Here is a 19,821-nt window from a genome sequence, read left to right on the forward strand (position 1 = left end):
TCTGACACTGGGATCCCCTTCAAGAAGCATACAAACCTTCTGATAGTGCAAGGGATTGTCAATGGCGTACGACAGCGTCGAGATAAAGTTTGGTTTTGTAATCAGCGACGCACACTCCTGGATCAGAAATTGAGTCTGAAAAGAACGAGATAACTTGAAGGATTTGTAACAGGACAATAAAATTAAACTAATGTGCACTATGTACAGAAAAACTAAAAGATAAATACTTATGTAAGTGCCCAAATTCTCTCTAACAGCAACTAACTTCCTTTCATTCAAGCTTTCTTCAGGTTTGCTTTGCTTTTAAGACTGACAAAGTGATGAAACATTCTCCATCATATGTGCAATGTTTTGCTTTCTGTAAACATCCTCACACATTGCAATAGACAACCCATGAGTATTTGATTCATGGTCAGGAGCTAAAAAGTCTGCAGCAAAATTGCTTAAGGATGAAAACAGCCCTGCAAATAGACACAGTCAGCACCAGAAATATCAGTTAATGGATTTGGACAAACTCTTAAAATACACAGAAAGGCTTTCAAAGTAGAGCACTGCATCTGGTAAAAGTAGCATTTGTACTGATGCAACCTGGTTTTTTCCAGAGCAAGAGACTGTAAGTCAGATATTATTTTGAGGATTGGCAAAAAGTGCTTGCAGTCGAAAGGCCATATAACCAGAAAATAAGTTTGTTTTAATCTACTGCTTCTAACCTGCCTTTGTGCTTGACGTGGATGAAATCCCACAGTAGATTTTTAACAATCAAAATTAATAAACAGACATGTTGGTGTAAACTGTACCTGATGAAAATCTTTGCCACTACTTTTACCATCGCCACTGAAATCCACGTGCGAGAATAGACAGCGTAGTAAATGCCTGTCTGCCTCGGGACCGTGCCTATTCACAATCTGGAAAAAAAGTATCAAAAAAAGAGCAAACAGTCATTACAGAGCAAGATCTGGGTCTAGCACCATGGATACAGCAGTACTGCTAGTAGTCAAATCATCCACAGTTTCAACAAAACTGCTAAAAATGTTCCCTTTAATCAGTAACCTAGAAACCACATCATTACCTCTATTTGCAAATAAGAAGTATAAACAAAGAATCTAGACACAAGTCACTGACACAGAAGCCATACATTTCAGGGGTGGTATTCTTACACAGCTAAGTAAAATGGGGTTTTCAAGTTCCCCTCAGGATTCTGCCATCAAAGCAGCCCAGAATCCACACAGTCCATGGCCTCACTTTTCCCCATTTTCTCCCACAGCTCCAGTGCCTAACTCTGCAAGAACACAGCCTTGGGACAGCACCTGTGCAATGGCTGATCTGCATTTGCTGACTTACAACACCTATCACTCCTTACTAAATCTTAATGTTACATTTTTGTTTGCATCCCCTACCATTTTACCTAAAGTTTAACTCAGCTACAGACCAGCTCATCAGCTTGTTGTCTGAAATAGCTGCAGACTGTTTCAGAACTTGCTCCTTTTCTTTACACCCCAACCAAGTGGACAGCATTACTTGTTTTTAATAGAATCCATACTGTCAGAAATGTGAAGCCAATCAACAGCAGCCTGTCTCTTTGGCCAAACAGTAGCAGCTAGTAAAAAAATCCAACCTTCATCGACTAGCAACATTTTCCCCACTGTTTTCCCTTTTCTAGCTGCAGGAGAGACACAAATGTGCCAGGAAAAACCTGCAGCTCTGCCTCTGGTCTGCCTGCCTACACCAAGCCCACTGCTTCACCAGTCATGAATGCCCTTGTTTGCCAGTAGCTTCTTTGTGCAAAGAGACAAACAGGGTTGCTTTAGGCTCTGATGTTTGACTGTTTTCATCTCAATTTTTCTACTGTTATCTGACACTATGCTTCCCTTTCCCTCAGAGCCTGCTGATTCCAGTGGCTGCCAAGTTTTGTTCTGCTGGAAAAAAAAACTTCCAAGCTGAATCTAGCTCTGCTTCTTGACCAGAGGCTATAAAATACATGCCTGTGGTATGTCAGTCCAGAGTAAACAGCCCAGCTGTGGTGACAGCTGGGCCTTTGAAGGCAGCCATAGCCCAGGATCAGGAAGATGCTCAGACTGGTGCAAAAGGCAGCAAACCTGAATTAACAGCAAATCCTACTACCTAGCTCAGGCTTCAGCAAACAGGCAGGTTGCTCAGGCAATCACAATCAAATATAAAGATTTGGATGTGGTAACAAGACTGACATAAAGCTGGATCAATTTCCTAAGAAGCTGCCTGGTGCTGTGTGACCAAGGTGAATTCATCAAAGTAATCAGATGCCAAAGAAAACTGTAATACTAAAGCCATCCACACAACTTGCTTGCATCAGAAGTAGATTGCTTCCTTGCACTGAGGCATCTTCCAAAGGACAATAATTTGAAAATTTAACATACAGGAAGGAAAGGAAGAGAAGGCTAAAAGTGCAGTGTATCATATTTCAATTCTAACTACATTCCCAAAAAAGCTCTTCCAGGAAATGGGTAATGAGAATTGCCAGTTTTCCTGAAGAAAGAGCTTAAAGAAACCTTTGTATTGGCAGCCTTGATACACATTTACGTGACAGTATATCCAGTCATAAAATCAGATCACAAATACTATATTTTTACTGCAGGGGTCACCAAGAACTGACAGGGGCTGCTCAGAAAGGTTGTAGAGTCTCCATCCATGTTGGTACCCAAAAACTGCCCAGAGGTATTTCTGGGAAACCCACTCTGAGTGACTGACTGAGCAGGAGGTTGGACCACACGCCCTCCACAGGTCCCTTCCAATCTCAACCAGTCTGTGATTTAGGATAAAGCCTGAGCCACATGTATTTGGATTTATCAGGTAATGTGTTTGGGCAAATAGAGGATTAGACAAAAAATAACTCTGTTTTTCTACATCCAAAAACTTTTGCTTTCCTAGATAAACCCATCCACAAAGCCCTTTCTCTCTCTCCAGTCAGGCTCTCTTTACCACTTAAGGAGACCACAAAAACTCACTTCAGAGGAAGCAATGGTTTAGAATTTGTGTCTGACAAATGCATAAAATATTTCTGAGTTTTTTAAACATACATTCCATTTCTTTAAGCATTAGCTATATTAAATGACTACTGATAACATATTTAAACAGAAATTAATTCCTCAAGCCTTGCCACTGTTACACTCGAGTGACATATTTAAACAGAAGTGTCATTCTGGTCAGTTGAGACAAGAACAACTCCAAGTATGAATTTCCACAACTCTACATGCTTAGATGGAAACTTTATAATATTGAGTGAATCATGCCAAAAATCTACCCCAAGCAGTGAACCATGAGACAGAATTACAGCACATATATTCTCTTCAACTAAAGAAATATTGTACCAGCAACCACAAAAGTAAAGCAATTCCAGGAAAATAAAATTTAAAATCAAAAAAGACAAGGGATTAAGATTTTAGGAATTAAGCCTTGAAATTCTAGGTCTGCTTTATAACCATATACAATTCAGCCATTTCCACAGACCAGGTCCCAGGATCTCACCCCTTTCACCACAGTGAGGCTAAGAGGCCTGGCTGAAGGGCAAGGAACAATTCTGTTTTAGAGAGCTGTGCTCCAAGTGAATGGCAGATCAACCACATCTTCTCCAAACCAAGTCATGCTTTAGTCACACCTTGCTGCAAAAACCATCTGTTGAAACTAACAGTGATCAAAAGGACAGCATGATCCCAAAATGAGCCCCGGAGTACTGAACTTGCAAAAACAGAGAAACTTACAAAAGTTACAAGAGACCCATTCCATCTTACACTTGAAAAACCAATACTGCTGAAATCACTCTCCTCTCACCTCAAGAAAACCAATGAATGCACTTTTAAAGACATCAAATGTTACAGAAACTCACTGCTTAACCCTCTGCCCTTCTAATCTGATTCAAATCGCTGCAGGATTGCCCTGCTGCAGGAAAAACCCTCAACACTGAGTGGCCTAGATGGCTGCTGGGAACTGAACTAAACCAGTTTCTAAAACTAGCTCAGTAGAATTCACTTCCTCCTAAGCACTGCTCTGCAGATAATGCTTTTCAGTCCACCCTGCAAGTCAGAGCTATTTTTAAAAAGGTCAGTTAAAACAGAATTCTTGCCCTAATCATAGATATTTGGGTCTCAACATGCAGTGACTCTGCCTGCCTTCTGCAAACCCAGGGCCAAGACAGTCAGCTCAGTTCCACAACCAAGCCATGAGTCATTGAATGACAAGAGGAAAAAAAAACTTCCATCAAGGGAGGAGAGAACATTCAGAGGTAAATTACAACATACTCAGGCTTTTAGTGCAACAACTCTGAGCACTGAATGTATACATCTTCCTCCCCTTCCCAATCAGTGTTCTATTGAATGGCTGGAAGTGGAAAGATTTGACCTGGAGAAGTTAGGAAAGCTTTTCATGCCACCCTTCAGAAGCAGCAGTTCATCTTGATATTCAGCTACAAGGTTAATACTGGTCTCAGCTCTGAGCTGTGTTCCACGACTTGGAGATGAACCAGCAGGAGTATCAGACACACTCTGCAGCTCCCAACACCACAGAAAACAGCAAACAGTAACATACACAAGAGCACGGCAGAGTACAAATACAAACCAGAAGAGAAACTCCAGTTCTCTTTACAAAGTTTATTTTGTAGCACACATCACTTTACTTACATGCTGTATTTCCTGCTGGCTGGCTCGGTAGTTTTTCTTGGTTAAATTGTCCACCAGGTAGCTGATTTGAGACAAGGCCAGCGAGAGCGAGTCAAGATTCATTGCTGGTTGGGGCGGAAGCAGGCGGCCGAGCCCGGCGCAAAATCACCATTATTCCCCTTTAGTCACCTCAGAGACAGGTCAATTTTTTTTCCCCCAGTGAGTCTTTATCTGTTTCTGTGTTACTTGCTTCAGCTCTTCTTTCTCAGTTGTCTTTGTCTGTTCTGAAACATGGCACCTGGAAAACAGTATTAAATTAGATTTAAGTTCTGTAGCAACGTCACATAACTATGTTCACAAGGAAAATGAAGTAGTATTAAGTTTTCACAACACAAGCTCTGTTATTTTTACACTACCCAACCACTTTTGTTTCTGCATTTTGCAGTCTGAAAGAGCCAGCAAACAGCTCAATCAGAAGAATGATTTTCAGCACCATGAAAAAGAAGAAAATGAGATGAATAAAGAACTCGATACACAGCAACAATCAGAGGTCAGAATCATTCAAAGCATCCATCATAAACTAATATAAAAACTACACTTTTACCATCTCTTGCTATATTTTGCCCCAGTACATTCACACAGTATTGCCTCAACCCTGGTACACCAAAAGAAGCAATTGTGAATGAGCAACGCACAAAGAACTGCAATAAACTAACCCTAACATTTGGCTTATACTGAAACAGCTTTTCCGGCAAGCTACAACAGCAGAGCTTGCCAGCTTAATAAATTTCTATGACAACACAAAACTTGGCACTTGACATCTCATCTGTTAAATTACAGATTGCCAGTGTGACAAAATTGCATCCCAAAGCAGGTCCCGCATATCTAACAGTGTGGGGGGCATCAAAAGAAGCCCCAAGCTGCTCTGAGCAGCAGCACTGTGCACTGCCAAAGGTAGAATCAAGCTGGAGAGCCACTGCTTGGAAGCTCCACCTGATCAAAACACAAAGGTCACTGGGCTTCATGCCAAGAGTCTGAAGATCCCTTTTTCAGAAGAAAAACTATTGCTTTGTGGTCTTGGCTCTCCATGGTGAAAACCAGCAGCACACGATTGGTGCCTCATCATGGGAATGGATGGCTGGGGTGATGTGCTGGCCTGGCACGCAGAACTGAGGCAGCAGCCCAGGGAGCGTCCCTGCAGCAGCACAGCGCCCGTGCTGGCCTCCCTCTGCCTGTACCCAACAGCACACACAGCCCGGCCTCCCTCTGCCTGTACCCAACAGCACACACAGCCCGGCCTCCCTCTGCCTGTACCCAACAGCACACACAGCCAGGCCTCCCTCTGCCTGCACCCAGCACACACAGCCCGGCCTCCCTCTGCCTGTACCCAACAGCACACACAGCCGGGCCTCCCTCTGCCTGCACCCAGCACACACAGCCGGGCCTCCCTCTGCCTGCACCCAGCACACACAGCCCGGCCTCCCTCTGCCTGCACCCAGCAGCACACAGCAAGTGAACAGGCTGTGCTGGGTGCAAGCAGAACTCTCCTTCCCAACTCCCTTTATACAAAGGTTTTCACTTGCTTACTCTTGGAACCATACCTTATACTTCAAAACATCAGAAGCAATAAATCCTACCAGAGGAAATTAAGATTATTCTGCCGTTCGAAAAAAATTATGATATTACACAAATATATGGGTAAATTATTTGTAAGAAAAGTCAAATCAACTGACCTGCAGACTTTCAGTATGCCAAAAAACCCCAGACTACTCAATGAAGGTATGCAGGATCCTTCTTAAGCAATAAAGCTTACATCTCACAAAGAACAAATTTTCAAGCAGTAATACTGAAAGTATTCTTCAATGACAAGGCAGTTGGTCTCTAGAAGAATTTCAGAGCATGTCTAAAACTGCAGTGAGAAGAATTACACAAAACTTCCATTTCTTTTTAGTACATCTGACAAGCTAGAATTCATTACCTTTATATATAAAGGTTTAAAAGGCCACTGACTGTGGAACATCTAGAAGGGAGGACTGGCACAGAAGTTTAAAAAGATTTCTCAGTAGTAGAGGATCTGAAGTTTTTTTTAAATAACCTTTAAATTCCCCTTTTGGAATAACCTAGAAAATGTCACTGGGTTTGCCAAGTACATGCCTTCCATGACAATCTTACTGGAAGGGTTTAACATACATGACCAATACAAAGCTTTTGAAAAGCATTTGTTAAGAATCAAGCACACAGACCTCAGCACAGTACTTGCTAAAAGCAGCAGTCAGCAGGGGGAATTCAGCCCCATCACAGCACCAGCTCACAGCAACCAGCCTAGAGAACTCGCAGGCTGTTTGAACTGCCTACAGGGCACAACACAAAACTTCAACTTGGCCAATTTTTAAGGCAGTAACAGAATTTCAGAGTTTGCCTTTCAGGCCCCTAGGAAGAAAAACCACATTTCTCTGGGCATTTTTCATCATATCAATACAAACAGCACAGCAATCACACCTACTCCACCTAAACTCAGGGGTTTTAGTACTGAAATTCTCCAGCTGGGCTCAAGCCTCTCTGTTGCCATACCACACACTGACCATCCCACCCTCCTATTAGCATCTCTTGTCTTCCACAAAAGCAGGGGATGCTTTGATTGAAAAGCAGCAAGACAAGCTTTGCCATCTTTCAACTGCAAAATCTGGCAGTGCCACTGGACAATCCAAGCTGAAGGCAAAATGGATTTTTTCTTTCAAGGAAGCCTCTCAAGGAAGAGCCTGAGCAAACACAGACATTCAAGGAACACAATAGCTGAGGAAACAGCTTCTTACTTATGTTCTAAACATATGGTTTGCACTGTGTGTATCCCAGCACACAGCAAACCTGACAGCTCCCCTGGACAAAACATTAACAGCACTTCAGAGGTTCAAATAAACCAGCTCAGGAGAGTACAGAGTAACCAAGGGAGCCTTGTCTGCAAAGCAGAACTGCACAGGTACCTCTGTGGTAATTCAGTGCAAGACTAAAATTCAATTACTACAGCACTGATTGAGGAAGCTATGAATGCTATGTGAAGCAGACTTTATTTTTAGATCCATATATCCTTAGTGGGAATGAATCTCCCTGCACTGGCCTCAACAATTCAGGAAGCTTTCAGTCCATGGGACAAACCTGCCAGGTTCAGACAAGTCAGGCCTCAGCCACGGGGAGTTTATAAAAAAATTCAGATTACCTGGCAAAATTATCTACTTTCAGCCACAGATCCTATTATACAGTAATGGATTAATACACCCAGCACGGGACTCAAGAGCTCTTACAATATTACTATTTTATATTGTGCAACATAAAAAATATTTACCAAGTTCTACAGCATTACACACCCTGAACACTTCCTAAGGGAAACAGCCCATAAGCAAAAAACATTGGCATATATTTCAGTAGATCTTTTTTCAAGAGCAGAGTTCTGTTGGATTAAAACATAAATGCAATAAAATTTCAGGCAAGAATCCAAAGATCACAAAATAGAGTGGGTTGATATGAAACCACCCATCAGGTGTGACCAAAGACACTCCCTAATAACCAGAAATCACTAGAGAGTAACAAAGCCTTGATGGTGAAGTTGACAGACCTGAAGTCTTCCATGAATTCAGAAACACCCCTACAAAGAAAGTAATTTCAAAATTACTTTAAGCTAACTTTGGATCTTTTATTCAGCATTTTGCAGAAGTAAGTAACTACTGCCACTGGATTTCAGGGCACATGTGCTGCATGTGGAGGATAAAACAGATCAAGTGACACAAGCAGCAATGTGTTTGCTGATTGGGTTCTAAACTCCTGTCACAAAACATCACAAAACATGCTAAAGGGACCAGTGCTAAACCTGCACTCCAGAACAGTCCCTTACCCTCTTTTTAAACAAACCCATGACCAAACACAAAACATGGAAGGGCAGCACACCCCTCTGAAGGCTGACACTGGGAGCAATGCAAGGGAGAACGGTGGTTTTGAATCATTCTGTATTTTACATTTCAGGATGTCCAACACTTTGAAATCTACCAAGGAAAAACCCAGAGTGAAATTCACATTAGGAGTAAAATAAGCTCCCGATTCATTTGACCACTTCAAATTCAGGTGTTTATAAACAGAAAAGACACCTGAACATTCCATACACTGGAAAGCTGCACCCAATTCCAGTAAACTGAAAGTCAAAAGATGATTAGACACAGTAACTTCAGTTTTCAGCACCTAAGTTGTTCCTACAGACTCAGGTCATTGAAGTTGCAGTTTGGAATCTACCTCAAATACATGAGATATGCATCAAACATGACATGGCTGCTTCAGGCATTTCCACATCTCAACCCGGACTGTTAAAAAAAAACCCCAAACAAAAAAACTCTCACTTCCCAGTTCTCCTTCAGACAAGAACTCCAGAATAAAGTTTCTGCTGAAGGGAAAAAAATGAGAGACTTGTTATTAAATGCTTCATGGTTTTTTACCACCCAAAATGTGTTTTAGAACAGCTAAATGCTACTTCAAAAGTCTAAGAAAACTGCAATATTCATACATTGGGGATGTTTATGGAACAAGAGAGAAATCTGGCTAAAATAGTGATGGCCTCAACCACGATTCTCAGTGATAACAATTCCCAACGTGATTTAGTTATGTCCCATCACAGGGACACAAAATTTAATTGTCCTCTATTGCTAAGTTATATTCCCACAGTTTCTCTTCCACTTACTCAGCTGAACACCAAGTGGCCACTTCAGCATAAATCAAAAACCTAGGGACACTATATAGAATAAAGAGGGTAAGATGTTTCTCCAAGGAGATACAGATAGGCAACAAACTGGCTGTGAGTTTGGTTTGGAGACACCAGGCCAACAGCATCAACAGTTAAGAGTGAACTTATAAGCAAAAGGGCTGAAAGAATCAAAATAACAAAGGTGGAAAGGACAGACCAGTTTACTACCAAGTTTGTTTCCTGTTTGTAAGAGTCACCCCACCTGGACTCACCCTGCCCATAATTTTAGCCAATGCCAAAGTAGTTACCTTAGAAACAGGAATCAGTTGAGTACACTAAGAGTGACTTGTCAGAGTCACACCTGTTTTGTTACCTGCTCAAAAAAAGTTCATGAGAGCAGTTGCCATGCTTCCTTGCAACAAGTGGGATTCAGAAATAATCTGAGTACATGATATACCAACAGATTAGTGTTGTATTTTCAGTATTATCTCACTTCTGTGCTAAATACAGTCCAAACTGGTTGTAGTTTGTTGAAATTAAACTATGAGTACTCATTGGTCTTGCTGTATAAGGAGTAAATGGTACTAATCTAAGTTAGGAAACTGTTGTAAAGAAGCTCTTGTACTGGTACAGCATCTGTCGAGACACCCAACTGTTGCTATTTCTAGTTGAGAATTACACAAGTCCATTTTACTGGGCAGCGTTTTCTTAACTGGAGGACAGCACTGAGAAGGATTTCTCTCCTGTGGTCCGCAAGAAGGTTATGTCACCGGATTATTTACTACAGCTCACTTTTTCCGTACTTTCTGCGGGCAAGTTACAACAACACCGATCTCCTACGGAGGCCGCCGAGCCCGGCCGGGGCAGGCCCGGCCCGGGGTGCTCAAAGCTCCACCTGTCACCGCCGGCGTTACACAAGCGCAGGGGGAGCGCTGAGCTCCAGAGCCGGCGGTTCCCCCGCACCTCGCGACGCCGCCGCAGCCGCTGCCGCCGCCACCGGACAGGGAACACCCGCGGCTCCGGCCCGGACCCTGCCGAGTTCCCTCTGTGGCTCAGGGGCGGCCGCAGGACGGAGAAGTGCGGGGGGAGAGGGCCGCGGGTCCCTCGGCCGCCTCTCGCACACCGCGGAGGGCGGCCCGGCCGGGCGGGTGCTTCAGCCGGCCCCGCTGCCCCCAGCGCAAGCCGGCCCGGTCCCGCTGCCTCCGGCCCCGTCCCCACAGATCTCCCCCCACCGCCCCGAAGCTCGCAGTGCCCCCACAGCCACCCAGAGCACCCCCCCGGGGCCGGGCGGGCGCCGCTCCCACCTCGGCGGTGTCGTGAGGGCCGGGCCGGGGCCGCTCGCGCGCTTCTCTCGCGCCGCCGCCGTTCCGATACAAAATGGCGGATGGGGTCGCGCGCTCGCGCCGCGGCCTTTCCCCTCCCCCGTCCTCTCGCGGGGGGGGGCGCGGGGGGAGCGGAGGGGCGGAATGCGCGCGGAGCTGCCGCGCCCCCGCGGAGGGGCCTTCGACCAATCAGAGCGCGGGGCCGCGTGAGCTCTGGCCAATCAGCGCCGTGCGACCTCGGGGGAGGGCACCCTGCCGCCCTCCGCGCGGAGCCTGAGCCGCGCGCCATTGGCCGGGAGGGGCCGAAAGCCTTCCTACTCTCTCAGCCAATCAGCGCTCCGAACTCCTCTCGGTCTGCGCGTGCGCGCTGCCGGCCAACCCGCGCTGCCGAGGCCGGCCAATGAGCGAGGGGCGTCGCGCGGGGGCGGGGCGGGAAGGGGAAGTGGCGGGCGGTGCCAAAGGGCGCGCGGAGTCACGCGGGGGGGGGTGGGGGGGGAGGTTACCCCTCCCTGAGTGGTGCGGCCCGCCCCGTTCCCCTCGCCTCGCTGTTTCCTCCCCCCGAAGGTGGTACAAGCCCAGGAACGGTTTCCCCCCCGTGCAGCGCCGTGGTACAGGCCCATGAATTGGCGTCCCCTCCCCCGCCCTGCCTTGGTACGGGCGAGGCGCTGCCCCCCCACCAATCCCTTCAACATAGGGGCCGCGGGTCCGTCTGAGCGCTGGGCCCGGCCCGGCACGCTCCAGGCGCGGGTTTTCCTTTCTAAGGAAACCCTTTCTCCATTTGCACCCTCCCGGATGGCCGGCCTCAGTCCCGAAGTGGAAACTCCCTTCAGTTCCTTCCCAGCCACACCACACCCGCCTTCCGGCCCCGGGGAGCGACACCGGGACCGGCGCCCACAGAGCCTCCCCCGGCATCCCCCGGCCCTGGGCGGGAAGACACCTCGGAGAATGAGGGCCTGAGGAAGGCAGTGGGACTTCCCAGCTCCACACCATCCATCCCAAAGCTCGGAGAGCTGCGATGGCATTTCAGGATATGGCTTCATCCCTGCATCCCACCCGGGAGCATCTCCCACAGAAACCACCTCGTACTGGCCTGACACACGCATCACAATGTCACTTTTATTGAGTTCCCTCCACTTTCTGCATGTACAAAATACATGTTAAAAGGCCAGTGTTTGTAAACAGGGGAGCAGTAAGGCAAACAGGAACGGCCACAGCACCTCCAGACTCGCTCAGCCCTCAGCCACAGGGGCACCAAGGGAGCCCAGGTGTTTCTCAGGTGACATCAGACACTGTGTCCTCGTCCACTTCGGCCAAGGAACCTCCTCATGCCTAGCACACCTTCAGGAAAGCCAGAGCCACCAGACCCACCAGGTACCAAACCTTTTCATCTTCCTGGAGGGTGGGCACTGGAAGGCATTTTGGCATTGGCATCTGCTAAGCATCTCTGCTGGGCTCCACGGGAGGTGGCTCTGTGCTCCCCACACCCAGGACAATTGGCCATCTTCTTTATGCCAAAGGGTCCCCAAGCCCCAGCTCCTGCTCACGGGCAGGAGCCTGGCAAAGGGGCTCAGCACACAGCCAGTGCCATCCCAGTGGGGGTTTGGTGGAGCCTGGGTTTGTCAAAAGATGAGGGCACAGATGCTGGAGATCCCTTGGGAGAGGCAGGAGGGATCTGTGCCTTCACAGCATCTCTCAAACATTCCTGCTGTGCTTAGGGCTTTTCTTCCTCCTCCTCTACCTGGGTCTCCCTGTCCCAAGCAGCAATGGGGACGTCCCCATTTACACTCAGTGTTAGAAAGGAAATACCAAATGTTTCCACGTGGGAAGCACCCACGTGCTGTCACCCCTCCTGCAGCCACTGGTTGCAGCAGGACAGAACCACGTTGAGAAGTGCAGGAGCACAAGGCATGGTTCTCCTTCCCACCACAACAGCCCGTGCTGCTTCCAGAAGATGCAGGAGGTGCAGGGCCAGGTTTTGCACAAATCTGGGCTGAACCCTCATCACAGATGCATCAACAGCTATCCCTGAATTCCTCCCTCCCCAAGGGTTTTAGAAGTCAAACAACATAAAAAGAAATTCAAAGACAGAACAAGAGAACATTGCTGCTGAGGTTTAACACCCCCAACCAAATCTGCAGTTGGGGGAACTGCTCAACCCAGAAAAAGCAGGAATGAAACTGTTATCCAGACAGGCAACAGAGAGACAGCCCAGAGCAACACCAGCCATAGAGAGAGTAAATGACCAAGAGAACAATCTAAAACAAATTAATACTGATTGCTTTATCCCAAAAGCATCCTTTAAAACCTGGCCCAGTCCCATTTCCTGGACACCTGGAAGAACAGGATTGTAAATCTGGAGAAGAGCTTTGCTCCATTGTAGTGTCTTCAGTAGGTTGATGCAGTCATAGCAGCTTCTCTACTGAGTGAGCAACCCCTCACTGCAAGGAAAACATTGCACTGGCATGTCCCTACCCCAGGGTCCTTCTGACCCTCAAAAGATAAAACCCAAACAGGCTGAAGGCAACCCTTTGTAACACAAAGTGCAGCCCAGGCAGAGGGAGATGTGAGAGTAGAGGCAGGAGACCAGCAGGAAACCACAGTTCAAACCAAACATTGACACAGAACAGGACTGTGGGATGTCTCCCTGTCAGATAAACATGATTACTATTTCCCTTTATGCAGAACACTGCTCCTCTCTCCAAAGCTGGGAGAAGGAGTTTTAGCTGTGGAGAGGAGCTCCACCAGCACAAGGGTACAGAGATGAGAGCAGCACGGCTTTGCAAACCCCAACCACGACCCCTTAGTGATGTCTGAGGGAGGGATGTCTACTCCAGGGGCAGAAGGAGCTTGCCCTGGATGACAGGTCCCCTTGTAGTGTTGCTCTGGCTTCACCAGGGAGCCAGGGCTGAGAGAAGCCTGACTGCCTGCAGCCTTAAGACAATGAGATACAAACCACCACAGGGCTTGTTCAGCCAAGCCCCAAGTCACAACGGTTCTCTTGGATCTTCCCAACACACCAACATGTTTTCTTCCCACTTCCCTTTGGTCCCAGGGGAAATCTCCATCCCCTCAGCAGCAGCAGTGCAGTCCAGCCTGGAGGAGTCAGGCTGTAAGATCCACAAAGATGGCATTGGCAGTGGTCTGTCCAAAGATGAAGGCTCCAAGGGTGACCATGAACACCCCATAGCAGACCTGGGCCCACCAGCTGTGGATGCAGGAGCACAGGGCGTATTTAGAGGGGTCTTTCACCCCAATATCCACAGGGGAATGGGGGAGAGGGGAGGCACATTTCAGTTACCTGATTGCCCTGGTTTCTTGGATCTCAGAGAGCTTGGCTTGAATCAGACAGAGCCCTGAAAGGCAGGGGAGGCAAATTAGAACGAGATGAGGACTGTCCACTGGGGACTGAACAGACACCCTATAAAACAGGGAGCTGCACCCCCTGTAACAGAGGGCTACTCCATGTCCAGCCAAAACAGCTGGGCTGCTGACTGGCCTCACACCACATTTTTGTCCTCCTCTAAAAATCTCCTGGTTCCTGTGTTTCCATCCTGCCCCTCCCTCTCTGAGACACAAGGCCGTGAGACCTTTGTCAGCCCCTGAGCATGCCAGGATCCCTACCTGGGAAGACAAAGATGAAGCAGGCAGCCAAGCCCCCAATGACAGAGATGACTTTGCCAATGTCAGGGATGAAAAGAGCCAGGAGCAGTGTCAGGAGGAACCAGCTGATGGTCTGAAGCAGGCGCCTCCTCCGCTCCCGAACCACGTCCTCCTCCACCGTGACCCCCGTGTAGCGCAGCCAGAGACCCTCCAAGACAGCCCTGTGGGCACAGAGCCAGGACAGAGGGGTTTCCTCGTGCTGCTCCTCCTTCCCACACCAGCCCCATCTCTCCCAGCACTCACCTGCCACAGAAGTGCAGGATGGGGTAGGATGTCAGCACACAGAGGATGATGAAGGCCCGGGCGAGGGCAACAGGGATGTCATTGGAGGGGTAGGACATCAAGACATCCTGCTCCACGCCAGCTCCAAAGGTTAGGAAGCCACAGATGCCTGCCAGGAAGAGGGCAGTCAGCAGGGGACAGGGACAAGTCTCCTGAACATCTGTTTGAAGGACCAAACTAGGATGGATATGGCACAGGGCACATTGCAGAGGTGTTCAATGGACTGTCCTCCCTTCTACCTGTGACCCTTGCTGACCAGAGGGTCCCTGCCCTCCTGAGGCTCACAGCCACTCCAAGGACTGTGCCACACTCACAGGGTGTCCCCTCACTTACCAGTGCCTGTGTAGACAAACAGAGCAATCACCATGGCTGCTGTCACCACTGCCCCCCAGGTCTTCACCTCTGGCTGCTTCATGCTGTTAAAGACGGGCACGCTGCTCACGTGGCACTGCCAGGACACAGAGACAGTGGGGATATGTGATGGGCAGAACCATGGGGAATCCTACTCATGATATTCTGTGTTTGTTGGGATATGATGATTCCCCAGGTTTGTCACTGGAGAAGAAAAAGTGGGGGTACAGGATGCCCTGTACATCCCAGCTGGGGTAAAATGGATCCATCTCCATCCAGAGGTGGTGAGATGTTAAAAATACATCAGTCTCCTTGCAAAGCTGGGCAGTGAGCACACGGACAGGGTTTCGGCCAATCACACAGGCAGGGTTTTAGTCTGCTATCCAAGCAACCACAGGATGGAAGGGGAATGCCAAGCTCATGGCCTTACCTGGAACCCAAAGCAGATGGTGGGCATGGCATTGAAGACAGCTGTCCAGGTGGAGGGGCTGGAAGGAGAGAAACACCCATCAGTCAGACCAGAATCCCCTGTGACCCCCATCCAGTGCACCAGGGGAGGATGAGCTGGGAGTGCTCAGTGTCTTTGCCTTACTGCATCCCCCCACCCAGGATGATGCCATTGCATGGAATGAGGTTTTCTTGGGATCTGGCACTCCCTGAAGAACAGGGCCTTTCATTGAGACAGAAACAGCCAAACCTGAGCACACAAACGTGAAAGTAACAGTAAAAAATAAGGATGTAGTTGGGCAGTGCAAAAAAACTGGTTTAACCTTTGGTCTGCCATAAAATTCCTGCACTGGATCAAAAAATATACACTGTGAGGAAGGGAATAAGCCACAGTGGTTGTGCTGGTTAAGGAAATAACCAAAATCATCCAAATATAGACACAGCCCTTGTTGCTGGGTGACCACAAGCACGGCACAGGGAATCCAGGGCCTGGATATGTCAGAGATAAAAACCAATCAGTGCTATCAAAATCTGTGATGGAGCCATGGGGACCTTTAAGAGGTCCTTTTCCTCCTCTTCACCACCTGCTCCTCTGAAACACACAGAGGTGCAGCCATTTGGGAGCTTCTGGCAGCAACATGCAGAGTCCCCAGGACCAGGGATGGGACTGGTGAAAAATTCTTCCCCTGCCTTTGCAGCCCTCACTCCCACAGCCCTGCCTGGCTCTGCAGAGCTGTGGTGGCACTGACAGCATTGTGTCTCTTGCTCTCACCTGGTGGGGATCTCCACAGGCACCAGCTCCTTGTCGGGCCAGATGTACTTGATGATAATGACTGCTGTGACATACCATGTGCCAATCACACTGAGGGAGCTGTGAAAGGGAATAGGAGACTGTCAGTGCTCTGCCTCCCCACTTCATGGAGGGTCTCCTCCCAGCCTCTCCATCCCCATCTTCTGGCACAGCCCAGGCTACCCCACTCCTGCCTATCAGACCCATTTCTTGTTTCCCTTCCCATGGGAATATACCAGGAAACGTCACCTGCTGTCCCCCAAGCAGATGCCAACACAATTCTGTTGCATTTGGGGGTTATCCCATCCTTCTCTGAGTGGCAAACCTGCCAGACTTAGGTTTTGGGCTGGAGAAAGAGGCAAGTGTTGAAGCACTGACACTCCTTGGTGCCCCTGCTGGTGCAGCTCCAGCAGCCAGGTCACACCAAGATTCTTGGTGGAGCAGGGCTGGCCTGCAGACCACCCAGCCTAGGGACACTTTCTGGCTCTCCTTTCTGCTGGATTGCCATCTACAAAGATAGGAGACAATGTAGTTGAAAGCAGCATTCCCTGCTTCCTCCAGCATGCAGAAGGGAGGGACACAAGCCCTGAAGTATGACATGTGGCTGCACAGTGCTCAGCCACTCCTCTGCTTCCCAGATAGGGAAACTGAGGCATGGGAAGGCAGAGGATGAGTGGGCAGATAGGGCACTAGAACCACACCATTTCCAGTCCTCGTCCTCTGCAACTGTGCTTAGGTGGGTGCTGGCTGGTCCACCCCAGCTCCCAGCCCCAGAGGGCTCTTCCCACCCACCTGGCATATTTTTGGAAGCCAATCTCTTTGGGGATGGAGAGGGGCAGGATGAGCAGGAAGGCTGTGATGCTGATGGTGAACTTGCGGTCTGTGTACCAGCGGCTGTTCCCAACTTCCTCAGGCTCCTTCACCAGAGCAGCAATGACTGTAGGGACAACCAAGATGGTCACGTTGGCCCTTCCAGCTGAAGGGACAACAACTGGTTATTATTTGCTCCATGGGAGGCACTTACTCTTGTCCTGCTGGTCTCCAATGATGATGAGGAAGGCGATGCAGGTGCCAAAGGTGTAGACAGCGATGGCCACCTCGCACAGCACACCAGGCACCTTCCCACAGACAGCCCATACAACCTCCTGGTAGGTGCGCTCGTTGCTGGCCTGCGAGCAGTACGCCAGGATGACCAAGCCTCCGATGATGAAGATCAGCATGCACTGGGATGGGAGACAGACAGGGAGGGAACACTGAGCCAACAACATGGAGAGGTTCCCTCAGCCACCCCAGGCAGCCACCCCTGAAAACACTGAGAATCTCTGGTGCACCTCACCCAAAGAGATTCTTCCTAGGAGTCTGGTCCTCCCCAAGCCCTTTCTGGGGCACCACATGTCCGTCCCATGCACCCTCCCATGGTGGGATGGGGGACTGTCCCTTCCCCACTCACCATCTGCAGGGTGATGCCCGCAGCCACGCCACCAGCCATGCTGAAGGCAGCGGGGAAGTTGAGCAGCCCAGCCCCGAGAGCAGCGTTGACTACAATGAAGACAGCTCCCAGAGCTGATGTGGCCCCCAGTCCATTTCCTTGGCTCTCTGAATTTTTGGGCACTGTCTCCACACTAGGGCTCTGCAGGAGCCTGGCCCGTTCGCCAGCATCGTCACTCCATTCCCAATCCTTGTAGTCACTGTTGATGCTCCCAGTGCCCTGAGCCATTGTCCCTTCACAGGTGGCACGTGCCACTGTCCACGTCCCACTAGTGCTCCTGCACCAGGCTCAGCCAGGCACCTCGAGGAGGGTCCTCAGCCAGCACTGGCTCCATCAGGCAGGGAGGGCAGCAAACAAACAGGCTGGAATGCAGCAACACGGGAGTCAGGCACTTCCCCACTCCTACAAGGGGATGAAGAATGGCACTGTTAAGTGTTAGTTAAATTATATTAACAAGGGACAACCTGGGCATCAGGTGGGGGCACAGGGGAACTGAGTTCCCTGGGTCTTAGCTTGGAGGGTCACAGCACACACACACCAGCAGAGATATAGCAGGAGAACTCACCTCTTGTCCCTCAAATCCAAGGAGAGGACACAACTGCTCTTGGATAGGGGACTGAGCCCTGGCTGTGGGGCTGAGGAGCTGCACTTTTACAGCAGGATTTGCCTTTCTGTGGACACAAGACCCAATGTCCTGGCTCACTTCCTGATTTCCAGCCCTAATTTCTGCAAGCTCTGCAAGACAGAGCTGAGCACGTGCTCCTGAGTAAAGAGCAAGGCTGGGCTCAACAGGAATGACCTGTGTGCAGCAGAAATACTGTGTCAACAGGAAAAGCAGGACTGGCCCCTTCCTGGGCACCCCCAGGGTGACAACCAGCAGGAGATGGATGATGTCTCAGAAGCTTTTGGATTTGAAGATAATGTGTTTCCAGCATCACAGCCCTTGGGGGTTGGAAAGTCCAAATCTCATCCCAGTGTCTCCGAGGTGGAGGAGATCGACCCTCACAACCTGGCAGGATTTTGCAGGAATCTACATGATCATGAGAAATCTCTTTTCAAGAAAATCTGTTTTTTTTATTCCTAGAGGACATCTACAGAGACTCTACCTGCCCAGCTCACTCCTTGCTTCTGGGCTATTTAAACTCTGTGCTTGAGCTATGAATCCTCTGTAAAGATTTCTGGGGCAGGGGAGGAAGGGCCGCCCTGTGCCGCGTGGGTAGGACCGTGGAGGGACAGGCCGGAGGGTCCGCGTGGGCTGAAGTTCCCACCCGGCCGAGGATGCTGCAGGGGGTCGCTGCTTCTCCCATGGCCTGGGGGAGGATGCTGAAGGGTGGCCTTCCCCTGCAGGCAAAGCCGCCATACTCTGGCAGCCAGAAACCCCGAGAGCAGGCGCTGCACCGAGGGTGACTCGACAGACCCGCGGCGCCCCCCGCCCGGAGCAGCAAGGCCCGGAGCCGGTGACACGGGGCCGCCCGCGCCCGCAGGGGATGCACAGGCTCCTGCCCCGGCCGGTCACTGAGCTCCCCGCGTGTGTCCCCCCGGTCCGTCCGTATCCCGGCCCCACTCACCAGGCGGGGAACGCGCCCTGCTCCGCTCCCTGCGGCCCCGGCCCCAGCCCCGGCTGAGCTCGGCGGCGGCGGCGGCGGCGCGGCGGCGGCTCCGCCCTGCCCGCTGCACGCCGGGGGTTGTAGTCCAGCCCCGGAGGCGGGGGAACATCCTCAAGGGAAACATCCCCCTTCGGGTAGCCCTTCCCAGAGGCTGATCCTGCGGGGACCCACGGCAAGGAGACGGCGAGAGACAGGGCTGTGCTCCAGGATGCTTTTATTGTACAGAGAACGAGCAGAAGAACGGCCCCACGCGGGTAAGAGGGCAGGAGGCGGCAGCTCCAGAGCCACGCAGAACCGGGGACCACAGCACAGGAACCCACAGAGCCGTGGGGCAGCACGTACGGCGTGTGCGGCATGGAAAGCGGTTTATTGCACAAAGGACAGCAAGCAGCGGCTGTGGGCATCGGGCCAGTAAACAAGCGGCGTGGGAGCGGAAACCTTCTGTCAGGGAGCGGCGGGAGGATCCAGCCTTCCAGCAAGTCTGGCAACAACCTGCACTACACCGGGACAGGTGCACCAGAC

The 19,821-nt window shown here is 49.9% G+C and overlaps 2 protein-coding genes across 6 annotated transcripts in view; both read right to left on the minus strand.

Moving 5' to 3' along the window:
- The window catches only part of CNOT1 (CCR4-NOT transcription complex subunit 1), a 55,627-nt gene extending 44,869 nt beyond the window's left edge, over positions 1-10,758 (minus strand). The window contains exons 1-4 of the mRNA XM_054296229.1: positions 10,656-10,758; positions 4,650-4,926; positions 798-905; positions 37-135 (exon numbers count right to left, since the gene is read on the minus strand). Coding sequence (XP_054152204.1) covers positions 37-135; positions 798-905; positions 4,650-4,751 — 309 coding nt within the window. The 5' untranslated portion in view covers positions 4,752-4,926; positions 10,656-10,758. The remainder of the gene's footprint in view (positions 1-36; positions 136-797; positions 906-4,649; positions 4,927-10,655) is intronic.
- A 1,015-nt stretch (positions 10,759-11,773) lies between these two features.
- On the minus strand, positions 11,774-19,337 carry SLC38A7 (solute carrier family 38 member 7). 5 transcript variants are annotated; one of them, XM_054296261.1, is made up of 12 exons: positions 19,261-19,323; positions 18,258-18,363; positions 17,654-18,054; positions 17,228-17,426; positions 16,996-17,140; positions 16,186-16,284; positions 15,397-15,454; positions 14,949-15,063; positions 14,577-14,724; positions 14,295-14,494; positions 13,972-14,026; positions 11,774-13,878 (listed from the first exon to the last, which is right to left on the minus strand). In XM_054296261.1, exons 3-12 carry the CDS (start codon positions 17,918-17,920, stop codon positions 13,776-13,778), a joined length of 1,389 nt encoding a protein of 462 aa, XP_054152236.1. In that variant the 5' UTR covers positions 17,921-18,054; positions 18,258-18,363; positions 19,261-19,323; the 3' UTR covers positions 11,774-13,775. The 5 variants fall into 5 exon arrangements, with proteins under 5 accessions (XP_054152236.1, XP_054152234.1, XP_054152233.1 ...); XM_054296259.1 differs by having other exon boundaries at positions 17,654-18,094; XM_054296258.1 differs by lacking the exon at positions 18,258-18,363 and having other exon boundaries at positions 17,654-18,094; positions 19,261-19,337.
- Between the last annotated feature and the right edge of the window lie 484 nt (positions 19,338-19,821).

The sequence above is a fragment of the Melozone crissalis genome, unplaced genomic scaffold (assembly GCF_028551555.1).
Source record: "Melozone crissalis strain CALT ecotype California unplaced genomic scaffold, PUWL_Pcris_2 ptg000007l_1, whole genome shotgun sequence".
NCBI lineage: Eukaryota > Metazoa > Chordata > Aves > Passeriformes > Passerellidae > Melozone > Melozone crissalis.